The 12465-nt window shown below is 42.1% G+C and overlaps 1 protein-coding gene across 1 annotated transcript in view; it reads left to right on the forward strand.

The window, feature by feature from the left end:
• kmt2a (lysine (K)-specific methyltransferase 2A) overlaps positions 1-12465 on the forward strand; it is a 41769-nt gene that overhangs the window by 19673 nt on the left and 9631 nt on the right. Inside the window, 13 exon segments of the mRNA XM_048266367.1 lie at positions 124-237; positions 557-735; positions 964-1137; positions 1677-1787; positions 1888-1958; positions 3051-3244; positions 3636-3736; positions 4051-4188; positions 10337-10495; positions 10914-11031; positions 11159-11237; positions 11355-11515; positions 11782-11943. Coding sequence (XP_048122324.1) covers positions 124-237; positions 557-735; positions 964-1137; positions 1677-1787; positions 1888-1958; positions 3051-3244; positions 3636-3736; positions 4051-4188; positions 10337-10495; positions 10914-11031; positions 11159-11237; positions 11355-11515; positions 11782-11943 — 1761 coding nt within the window.

Below are 12465 nucleotides of genomic sequence, written 5' to 3' on the forward strand. Positions count from 1 at the left end.
CAAAGAGAGTGAGGAGGTGGAGAAAAATGTGGGGAGACGGATACAAAGATGTTGGAGGAGAGAGAGAAAGAGTGTGAGTGACTATGAAAGAATAAACTGACTCTGAATTGTGCTTCCTTGCAGGGAATTCCTGCCCCCTCTGTGATAAATGCCATGATGACGAGGACTATGAGAGCAAGATGATGAAGTGCAGGAGTTGCAGGCGCTGGGTGCATGCCAAATGTGAAAGCCTCACAGGTAATACAGGAAGTACTTCAGCACTTTAAATCTGGTAATACAGCCTTCGGTTCAGATAATCACTGCAATATCATATAGAGGCCTCAAGGAGCACTGTTGTGATCAAAATCTCCACTTCAAGGGGGTGTGTGTGTGTGTGTGTGTGTGTGTGTGTGTGTGTGTGTGTGTTAGGTGTAAGAGTTCCCTCCTACACAACATGTTTGTTAAAAACAAGGATATTCTGATGTGTAGGTAGTTGCGGATGTGACAGAAAGTTTACCAGGGAGTTTTCTTTCTTTCTTTCTTTCTTTCTTTCTTTCTTTCTTTTCCCTCTGTGAAGATGAGATGTATGAAGTCCTGCCCAACCTGCCGGTGGCCTACACCTGCACCAAGTGCACGGAGAAGCAGCCTGCAGAGTGGAGGACGGCGCTGAAGAACAAGCTCCAGAGCTCTGTGCACCAGGTCCTCACCGCCCTGCTCAACTCCCGCACCTCCACGCACCTGCTCCGCTACAGACAGGTAAGCCCACCTGGACAGGGTCAAAAGAAGTTAAAGGGAAGGGCTGGAAATACTTTGAATGTTTGTTAATAGTTTTAGTGTTTTTAAAATTCTCTCTCTCTCTTTCCCATCTCTCTCTCGCTCCCTCTCTTTCTTTCTCTATCTCTCCTTCTCTCCCTCTCTCTTTGTCTCTCTCTCTCTCCCTCCCTCCCTCTCCCCTCTCTCTCTCCCTCTCTTTCTCTCTCTCAGCCTGTGATGAAGCCCCCCGAGCTGAACCCAGAGACAGAGGAGAGCCTGCCCTCTCGTCGCTCTCCTGAAGGCCCCGACCCACCTGTCCTGACCGAGGTTCCACCACACGCTGACTCGCCACCAGACCTTGAGTCCGTGGAGAAAAAGATGGAGTTGGGTCGCTACAAATCAGTGGTGAGATTATAGCGCTCCATTACACGCCTCAGTACCCGCCTTATATTATACTTACATTATATTAGATTATAAAGCCTGAGTACACGCCTTATATTATACTTACATTATATTAGATTATAGAGCCTCCGTACACGCCTTATGTTATACTAACATTATAGAGCCTCCGTACATGCCTTTGGGGACAACTCTAGTCTAACCAGTTAGTGGGGATGTTTGTGGTGTTGTGGTTAAGGAACTGGGCCAGCATGCAGTAGCCAGCAAGTTGTGGGTTTGATTCCTGGCTACACGGCTGTGCCCTTGGCCAAGGCACCTAACCCCTAGTTGCTGTCGGGTGACTGTTCAGACTGTGTCTGTAGTCTGTAAGTCGCTTTCGATAAAAGTGTCAGCTAAATAAAATGAAATATAAATAAATAAAAAAACAAACAATGTTCACATTTATGCTTTTATTTACTATTGCTTTTGTTTATGTAAAGCACATTACGGCCGAGTATGGCTTTGCTGTGCCTTTCTAAACGTTCACTTTTGCTCTTTTGTTTCAGCTGGAGTTCAGTGATGACATTGTCAAGATCATACAGACCGCCATCAACTCAGACGGTGGGCAACCAGAGAACAAGAGGGCCAACAGCATGGTCAAGGCCTTCTTCATCCGGGTGGGTGGAATTACAAGGCCTGCATGCTATTCACTGAGGTTTTCCCCAGAGCTTGCTAGCTCAGCTGCTAACTACCTTTCTCTGTTGCCCCCACCCCCAGAAAATGGAGCGCATGTTCCCCTGGTTCAAGGTGAAGGAGTCGAGATTCTGGGAGGCACAGAAGGGCTCAAAGTAAGTATCAACATCAGTTTTAAAGGGGTTTTATTTATATTTAATTTTATTTAGTTTAAATTAAAACAGTCAAAAATGACTTGAAATGAAATGGCAACAGAATGTGAAGGAATAGCCATTTTAAGATGCCTATGCTCTGTGCTGCCCATATATCCACCACAGGTTAATATGATAACTAGTCTGAGACCAGCCGTCTCTCTATATATCCACCACAGGTTAATATGATAACTAGCCTGAGACCAGCCGTCTCTCTATATATCCACCACAGGTTTTACCACTTTGCGCCTCAAAGATATACAATCAGGATGGTAATATGACTTCTCATCCTTGGACTTCCATCAAATTGAATGCAGCCCTATGGAAGAGACATTCAGGACAACTCCAATCCTACAGAGCTTTTCACACTGCCGCCCTTTAAGGGCCCTACTCCTTATCAACCATTACTATAGACTGTTTGTTTTGCTCACAACCGACTTAGCCACACGCCAACCCAGCAGCGTGAGCGAATGACGGGGGCATTATGCGGATTTACCCTCAGCTGCTGGACATCTGCCCCTGGCTCTTTGTGTGCCACACGATCAGATTTCCAATGGAAAGATCGGGCAGCTCAGCGCCGTTGGGCTGTTTGCGGCCGCACGAGCGGTGTCGCGTTTCTCAAGCGTAACTTTGACAGCTTGTGAGGCTGGCTTGCGGTTGGACTGTGGGTCCGCATAATTTGTTAGTGTGAAATATTCATAGGGTCAACCTGGCTGTTTGGAGGATCAGTTTTGTGGTGATGCTACAAACATGATAAGGAAGAAGGGCCGCAGGTGTCCTCGCTGTGTTTAAAAAGAAAGTGAAAAGGCTGCACTGTCTGTCACATTACCATCCTGACTGCACATCTTTGGGTTTATTACTTGTTGTCTTTTGGAAACTTCAAATGGTGAAGTCACACTGTTAGTCTACAACAGGGAGATTGTGGCATTAATTATGCTGAGGGGGAAGCTTTAAATTAGAGGGAACTGGATAGCAAATGGAGAATATCCAACTTCACCCGACCATGAAAGTGCCCTCTAATCGGCTAACTGCAAGTTTTCATGCTTCACTTTGCAGTAGCGGGCTTCTTCCCAACGCAGTGCTTCCCCCATTCCTGGATCATAATTATGCGCAGTGGCAGGACCGGATGGAGCAGAGCAGTGCCGAGCGGCCTCCGCTGGTGAAGATCATCCCTGCCCCGACCCACAAGCCCCCAGGGGAGCCGGACTTCCCCGCCACGCCTCCCTCCCAACCCCCTCACGTCATCCATGGTGAGCATACTAAGGAGATGCTTTTAACTTCTCAGAACCCTGCCAGAATGACGAGGTTTTTGTACTGTTTGTGTGGGGTTTGAGAGGATTAGGGTTTGTATGCACATGTGGATTTTTGTGTACACTTCTGTAATTATAAAATGCTTCCCTAATGCGCAGTCTGAGTGTATTTCAGACTTGTCTCTGCAAAACTTCTTGAATTAAGTGAATAGTTTCTGTAAGAGGTGATTTCAGATCAGAAGGTTTTTGTGGTTGAGGTTCTCAACACAAAGATCAGTGGACACAGGGGTCTGTTGGGTTTCTCTTGTGCTTTTACCTGGCTGATGGTTTCAGATCCTTGGGCCTCAGTTGTTTGTTTGTTGTTTGTTGACTGTTGTTTATCTCCTCTCAGAGCTCTCTCCCGAGGGCAGTCCCGAGCAGCTCCCTCCACCTGGTCTAGGAGACAACAGGCAGTGTGTGCTCTGTCTCAAGTATGGGGATGAGAATACCAACGTAAGTCAACACATGGCATATACAGTATGAAAAGCACAAAAGGCAGAACATTTTCACACCTTCAGAGTTATAAGAAACTTATACAGCAGACAATACATTAGACTCGATTTACTTTGTTTGTTTAGATGTATTTATAGATGTCTATTTAGCCAAGACTATCAGTGACAAAGTGTAGGAATTGCCCTTTTATGTCAAATGTCAAGGTAATGGATACCCATTTAGAGCTAAGGGAAACTCATTTCTCTGCCATTTAAGTCAGTTCATTGAGATATTATTGATTTAAACTGGTGGTCTTTGATCTATCCATGTTGCAGGAGGGCGGACGGCTCCTGTACATTGGCCAGAATGAGTGGACTCATGTAAACTGTGCCCTGTGGTCTGCTGAAGTGTTTGAGGATGACGACGGCTCCCTGAAGAATGTGCACATGGCAGTGATAAGAGGCAAACAGTTGGTAAGTACTTTAGTAAGACCTGCAAATCATATATATATATATATATATATATATACACACACACACACACACACACACACACCAGTGTTTCCCACAGAATTGAATTCTATTTGATTTGTGGTGGTAGGTCTGCAGAACTAACTTGAATGCAACAGTTTTTAACAAATTAGCGCAGCGTGGTTATGATGCTAACCAGATTTAAGCACAATTTAGCACAACATGGCAAATCATTGTGTGGTGGTCATGTTGATATTGTGGTGGGCCGCCACAAATAAGTCAATGTATGGGAAACACTGCACACACACATATTATGATGGACATAATTATGCTTCATGCTCATGGACTATGTCATGTGTGCATGGTGTGTGTGTGTAGCTTCTATTTTGTTCTATAAATAACAATAATAATAATATAATTCATTTATATAGCACTTTTCAAGCATGGAGCACAAAGTTTGCTTTTTAAGTAAGTTCCATTAGGCTAACAGGTTAGAGGAGTTACCTTGGACTTTTTCTTGCAAATTCAGTTTCACAACAGTCAGAAACTGGTTGTTTTTGTTTTATAAATAAGGATAAGTATATAGTGTTAATTTTGTCACCTATTTTTAATTTAGTCTTAGTCTTAATCTTGTGACGAAATGTCCTTTTTAGTCTTTGTCATATTTAGTCATTCAAATATAATTTTTGTTAGTCAAGTTTTTAGTCGACTAAAAGTCTCTAAATCATTTTAGTCTAGTTTTAGTCAAAAGAAAACTAAAGGTATCTTAGTCAGTTTTAGTCAACACATTTTAGTCTTTTTTTTATAACAAATTATTTCTGATTACAATTTGAGTCAAATAGTGTTTCACACATCTCAATTTTCAAACAATATTGTGTGTCCACAGGGCTACTCGTCTGTTATAATTACTCATTCTGATTTTTTGTCAGTCAGTATGTTTACATGCACAGGTAAGTCGAGCTACAGTTATAGCTCGGCTGGGATTTGACCATAGACAGTAAAGATTTGACTGGACCACTGTCATGATAAGTAGACCAGTGTTTCTCAAAGTGTGGTCCGGGGATCACTGGTGGTCCCAACTTGTAAAGGGGAGTCAGACGTGGTAAAATATAATATAGATGAGTTGTTTGCAATATTGAACCAACTTGTATGTAAAAAAAAGTATGTGTCAGTTCTGCAACACTGTCTATCCAGTTTAAATCATACAGTATGAATCCACACATTAGCACAATAAGCAAAGTGCAAAGACAATAAGCAAGGTGGTTCAGCGTGGACTAATTATAGGCTATTGTTGAAGTAGGTCTAATCTTTTTTTTTTTTTTTAGCTATTATAAAACTGAAAAAAACATAGTTTGAGAAACACTGTCATAGTTTAATGTTTTACTCAGTGGGCACCGCAGATATTGAATCCCAGCAAATGTATTTGTTCAACTTTATGAAGCAGAAATAGGGTACAACATAATACATTCAAAGTTCTGTCAACACTGTCTATGTAAGATATACCAGTTTAAATCATACAGTATGAATCCACATGCAATTTAAGTAAGCAAAGTGCAAAGACAATAAAACATTCCGGTTTCTGCTCGGTGCTGCTTGAAAAGACAGTGGTTCAGTGAAATGTAGGCCCTATGTGTAGACTAATTATTTTTTTTTTGGATTAGGCTATTTGTTAGTTTATTCAGAAGTAGGTCTAATCTTTTTTTTTTTTTTTTGAGCTAGGGTTGTTAACAGTTAAATCTAAAGGGACTGATGTGGTCCTGACCACTCTCTTGCCTGCTAAACTGAAAAGTTTGACGAAACACTGTCATAGGCCAAAGTAAAATGTTTTGTTTGCACTTTCCATGTAACCTGCTAGATGGCGATATCCCGGCTCAAACACATATTTTAATACTCTCACATTCCCCTCTGTGTTGCTTTACAGACTCTTGACAAAGGACAGATGAATGTTGCTAGTGACAAAATATTAACTTTCAGTGTTTTACGATGTCTTTGTCATGGGGAAGTGTTTTTCCCCATGCATTTATTCTAGGTTACTGTCAGTGACTGCCGTGAGAGAATCGGGTTCTGTGTTTTAGATTCATGACTGACGTGAGAGAAGCGGGTCTGTGTTGTGTTGTGTTGCGTTATGTTAATTTATTTTCATTGGGCATACCGTGCCGTGCCGGCCACAGCTCTTCAGTTCTGACAAAGCCAAAATTACTCCTTTTGAAACAATGAGTGCAGGAAGCGTTTGTATGGTTATATTGCTGGGGGTGTCCCAAGCAGCTTTCAGCCATAAGGCTACTTTGAGAACATTTCAATTCACCCGACACTAATATTCAAAATGTTGAAAACTATTTTGGCATAGCCTATAAAGCAGTTTAATTAAATGGAATGTTAGTTGTAAACAAAGCGAGCTACTTGGTGAGGCTTGGCCTCACAGATCGCTCCTGCCTTAGAAGGCAGGAAAAATCTTCCACGATAGGCCTATTAACTAACCACCCGATTCCACGTTGGCTGGGGAAGGGGGCCATCAGACAATTGTGCCCAGTTAATCCGGCCCTTCCCCCAAAAAATCACACCTTCCCACCTCTGACAGCTTAAAAGAAGTCAAGAGGACTCCTTACTCACAGACCTATTCACAAACCTGCGGTTTTGAAATCCTGCTACAGGAGCTTCCAGTCATGAGGAAGCAATTTTGCATTGTAGGCATAACTAACATGCAATAACGCCAACAACAACAACAAAACTAGGCTAATCATTGTCAACATGTAAATTAAATGTAACATTATTGTGAATCAAATTAAAATGTTCTCTTTTGCAAAGCGTAGGCATAGTAACAGAATAATTTAATAATGTTACAAAGATACTACATCAATCCGTATGTTTCATTGGGCTACTAGGCTATTTGTTTTGCCTTGATTCATTTAGGCTAGGCCTTTTTATTCAGGGGCCATATTCACAAAGAATTTTAAGGCTAAAAGTAGCTCCTAACTGGCTTAATTTAGGAGCAACTCCTAAAAAATAATGGGCGTGTCACTCCTAACTTTAGGACTCCTAATTTTTTTCACAAAAAGTAATTCACAAAGCATTTTAGACCTAAAAGTAGCACCTAAGTCTGGGACAGCTTAAGTCGAGAGGACTCCTAACTCACTAAGACCTATTCATAAACCGCTTTTTGTGGCATTTTACGTTATGATGTTTTGAAATAGCCTATGCATAACAGGAGCTTCCAATCGTGAGGGAACAATTTTGCATTCATAAAAGGGATGCAATAATGCCACCAAGAACAACCAAAACTACTCATTGTTAACATGTAAATGAAATGTAACGTTTCATTGTGAATCAAATTAAAATGTTCTCCTCTTTGCAAACGTAGCCTAGGGATATGGTGACAGATTAATTTAATAATGTTGCAAAGGTAGGCTACTGCATCAATCCATAGGCCTATGTTTCATTAGGCTACTAAGCTATTTGTTTTGCCTTACTCTTTATTCATTTAGGCTAGGCCTTTTTATTCAGTTATTAATCATCTTCCGTCCTTCGCACTACTTGTGTAGCACACGCATTCTCTGACCTGTCACCTGTCAGTCATCATCGGAAGAGAGGTGTTTGGAATTCCCGCGTTACAATCGTCAGCCAATCAAGGTGGTCACTTCAGTCAAGCTCGTGCATGAGTAATGACGTCATCCATAGCCACGAAGACTCACTCCTAGTTTAGGAGTTGTCTGAAAGGCTTTGTGAATAACTTTTAAGAGAAAACTCCAATCTAAAATCTTTAAGTGCGATTTAGGAGTAACCTACTCCTAGTAGTAAGATAAAAGCCTTTGTGAATAGCCTACGGCCCCAGTTATGCATCATCTTCCGTCCTTCTCTAGCGCACGCATTCTGAGACCTGTCACTCATCATCGTAAGGGAGGTGTTTGGAATCATGCCCGCGTTACAATCATCAGCCAATCAGCCAATCAAGGTGGTCACGCCTGCCCATTTACCCAAATTAATGGTCGAATATTACTGATGATCATTGTTATTTAAGAACATGCAGTGTGCGTAGGGTACCAAAAACATCTTGCTCGTAAAAAAGCATCATAACGCACATTCTGGCGGGTCTGTTATTTACTGTAGGCTGCGCAAACCACATGCCTTTATTTTGGGCAAGCCTGCATTCATTCATTCATTCATTCAACCTTTATTTATTCTCGGAGGGTCATTGAGGGAAGCCCTCATTTTCAATGAAGCCGAAATTACAGAAGCCGAAGCAAAGCGCCTCCACAAACAAGACAACATTCGAGGCCTTCTGTTGAAGAATTTTATATAAAGCCTCGCTGACAGTAATCCTCCTGCCCTGATAGGCCTACCACAGCTGTGGATAGTGTGGAATGTTCAAGTAATAACACAATCCAATGTGTGTCTCAATTGTCCCCCGCTGACCACCTCACACATTTCTCTAGATTTTGCAACGAACTTACATGACACAATGCCATAAAAATATGCCAGTTTTAGGACACAGAATAATGTTTGTAATGATACCAGGTAGGCCAGGTATTGTCGGTGGTGCATGGTGAAGTGAAATTCTTACTTTGGAAAACAAACATTTGCGATATCATCGCCGATCATCAGAATATTGCAACAGATTCTGTGTTCTGGACTGTAGGTAACTTGTTAAGCCAGTGGTTCTCAAACTTTAGTTCATTCCCACTTTGATCAAGGGCATGACTGATGATAGTGGAGATAACGCGGTTATCCCGGGGCTTTTGCAAGTCAGCATCTTCGACGGTAGTCTATTAAAAATATAAGTTTTTCGATGTCCCAAACGGAGAGCCATACTTTTTTTTTTTAACGATCTCTATGCTACTCACAAAAATGTAGGCATGGGGACATGATTAAGTAGGTTATCCAACTGTCGTGTGTTAAATTATTGTGATTACGAGCCAGTGGTTTTCAAACATTATCGCGACTCGACATCTAACTAAGTGCAACAGGCTCATATATCCCCGCGATTCGCAAAATGAGGACCAGTGTTTTGTCAAATTGCAAATAGCTATTCGCTTTAACTATTTTTTTTATGATGGTAGCCTACAAAAAGCACTTCATACTATCTTAATCTTGGAATATGGGGAGGGAAGGAAGTGCCGTCTGCAGTCAGCCAAATATGAACGTAATTCTGGCGGCATAAAGCAGATGTAATTGTTTATTGTACAGAAAAATAAAAATGACATGTCAAGCAGTCAATTGACTACATTGCAGTCAAGAAGTAGGGCAAATTAATTTCACTGAAACCAAAACGTGGGTCATAGTTGTCTAAGCCTCTATTGGCGTAGCCTGTTAAAAACGCCGCCAGATAGTATTAAATCGGGCAACAACATTGTTTTCTGCAGAAGCCTACCCAAGGCTACAGATTAATTCTGAACAGTTATTTCTCTACTGGCTCAGTTATCACACCACTGTTTTGATTTATGAAGTTGCGTTAACCCCAACACTGACAATAATGTAGACAGCAAATTTCGATTCGATTTTTTTGTAGTCAAGCCTTAAGCCATACCCAAGTAGCCTAAATCGAGGTAATGTTTAATTATGCATGATTTATTTTGTTATTGAATTCAGAGGGCTGGGATTACTCTCTGCAACAATTATGTAAGGGACGGCAGGCAGAGCGATGTACAGTGGCAGAGCCGACGACAGTGGCTGAAAGTGGTACTAAAGCTTCACGCAGCTTCACCGCTGTAATGCGCGAATGAAGTGGTCATTTGAAAGCGATGCCCACTGTATACTCTTTTGATCCCGTGAGGGAAATTTGGTCTCTGCATTTATCCCAATCCGTGAATTAGGGAAACACACTCAGCACACAGTGAACACACAGTGAGGTGAAGCACACACTAATCCCGGCGCAGTGAGCTGCCTGCACACAACAGTGGCGCTCGGGGAGCAGTGAGGGGTTAGGTGCCTTGCTCAAGGGCACTTCAGCCGTGCCTACTGGTTGGGGTTCGAACCGGCAACCCCCCGGTTACAAGTGCGAAGCGCTAACCAGTAGCCACCTGGTTGTTGACTAGGCCCTGTTGTTGTTTTCTAACCTGGTTGTTGACTAGCCCCTGTTGTTGTTGTTGTTGTTGTTGTTGTTGTTTTCTAACCCGGTTGTTGACTAGCCCCTGTTGTCTTTCTGTGCCCCTCGCAGCGATGTGAGAACTGCCAGAGACCTGGAGCGACTGTGGGCTGCTGTCTGACCACCTGCAACAGCAACTACCACTTCATGTGCGCCCGCCAGCGACGCTGCGTCTTCCTCGAGGACAAGAAGGTCTACTGCCAGAGACACAAGGACCTGATCAAGGGCGAGGTAAGATCGCGTGTAAAGTCATCACATTAGTATTGTTTTGGCCACTGCCAACCAGAAGTAAGGAAAGGGCAGGTCCTGAGAGTGAGGTCATCTCTTTGATTACCAGTCTTGCCTTATGCCCATGCACAGAACTGATGCATTCAGAGGTCAAAAGCTTTTGAACCTGAAACACTGCACACACACATATTATGATGGACATAATTAAGATTCATGCTCATGGACTATGTCATGTGTGCATGGTGTGTGTGTGTGTAGCTTCTATTTTGTTCTATAAATAACACTCTTTTCTTGTGCACTATGTAGCTTCTGTGACTTTATCACTTGTTCACTTGAAATTAATGTGGACATATAAGTAAGCTATATAAATGAATACTTCGTTACTTAAATACATATTCTTGTTCCTTTTTTTGCTAACCAGGTGATATCAGACTCTGGGTTTGAGGTAACACGCAGGATTCTGGTGGACCTAGAGGGCATCAGCCTTCGGCGGAAGTTCATCAATGGGCTTCCTCCTGACAACATCCATATGATGATAGGTCAGAGTTCATGACCTTTCATATCATTTCAGTTTGTACTGTGAATCCATTTGAACTACTGCTGATTTACTTTGATGTTGCTCATTTGGAACTTTGAAGATGAATCGTGTCCTTTAACTTTTCGTAGGCTCAATGACCATAGACTGTCTTGGAATGCTGACGGACCTGTCAGATTGTGAGAGGAATCTTTTCCCAATCGGTTACCAGTAAGTGAGACCTATGTTTATGCAGCAACTTTGTGAATGGAATCAAAATGCAATGACATTGTTTGTGTTGAAAAAAAAGTGTTGTTGAATAAATGCTGTTTCTGCTCACTCCTGCAGGTGTTCGAGAGTCTACTGGAGCACCACTGATGCTCGCAAGCGGTGTGTTTACACCTGTAGGATCTTAGTGTATCGCCCCCAAGTGGTAGAAACAGTCACTGACAGCACAGTCTCCTGTGAGAAGAACTTTACCATTGCTCACAGCCCCTCCACAGTCCCAGGTCAGCCACAAACTCCTCCAACTTTTGTACCTTCCTGATATCTATATATGTATCTATCTATCTATCTATCTATCTATATATATGTGTGTGTGTGTGTGTGTGTGTGTGTGTGTGTGTGTGTGTGTGTGTGTGTGTGTGTGTGTGTGTACTTTTGTTCAATAATATTTCAAATGTTATTTTGAACCTTCTTGATGTGTGATCTAATCTCACCAAGAAGTTGAGTCTGAGTGAAAACCTTTTCCTGATGAGCGTTAATATTCAAACAGAAATGGAGATGATCACATCCTCTCAGCTGGTGGATTCAGCAAAGCTGTCCTGTTCCAAGCCAGTGGCTGCAGCTTCCAGGCCAAAGATGCTCTTCCGAAACAGGCACCCCAGCTATCCACCATGCCACAAGTCTCCCATCTCCAGACCACTTCCCTCTCCAGGTACTATAGGAAGGCTTTTCAATTTGTAGTGCAATGGTTTCCGAGAAGAGTTTGCATGCAGTAGCCTGAAAAGTTGTGAGTTTGATTCCCAGGTGCCATTGTTGGGCCCTTGAGAAAGGCACTTAAGTTGCTCCAGGGGGTTAATTGACATCTGTAAGTCGCTCAGGATAAAAGGGTCAGCCAAATAAACAAACAAAAACATAAATAAACATGTATCTACACTCTTCAAAGCTCATGGCTTAAAGATCTCAGAACTAAGGCATGTGGAGGATTGTCTAAGTTTTGGAAATAAATGCTATTACAGTATATGTAGTGAATTCAAAGATTTCTGAATTATACTCATAACATTTCTGTGCTGTGACTAAGGCCTGTAGGCTGTTGAACTGTGCAGCAGTAATTGAGTGTTATTCAAAAACATTATTAGATTTTGAAGTTAAGCAATGTGTCTTATGTCCCCTGAAATTTGTCATGATGTAATGTCGGTTACTTGAAAAGATACCAAAATACAATACTCCTTGAATG

The sequence above is a fragment of the Alosa alosa genome, chromosome 16 (assembly GCF_017589495.1).
Source record: "Alosa alosa isolate M-15738 ecotype Scorff River chromosome 16, AALO_Geno_1.1, whole genome shotgun sequence".
NCBI classification, from domain to species: Eukaryota; Metazoa; Chordata; class Actinopteri; order Clupeiformes; family Clupeidae; genus Alosa; species Alosa alosa.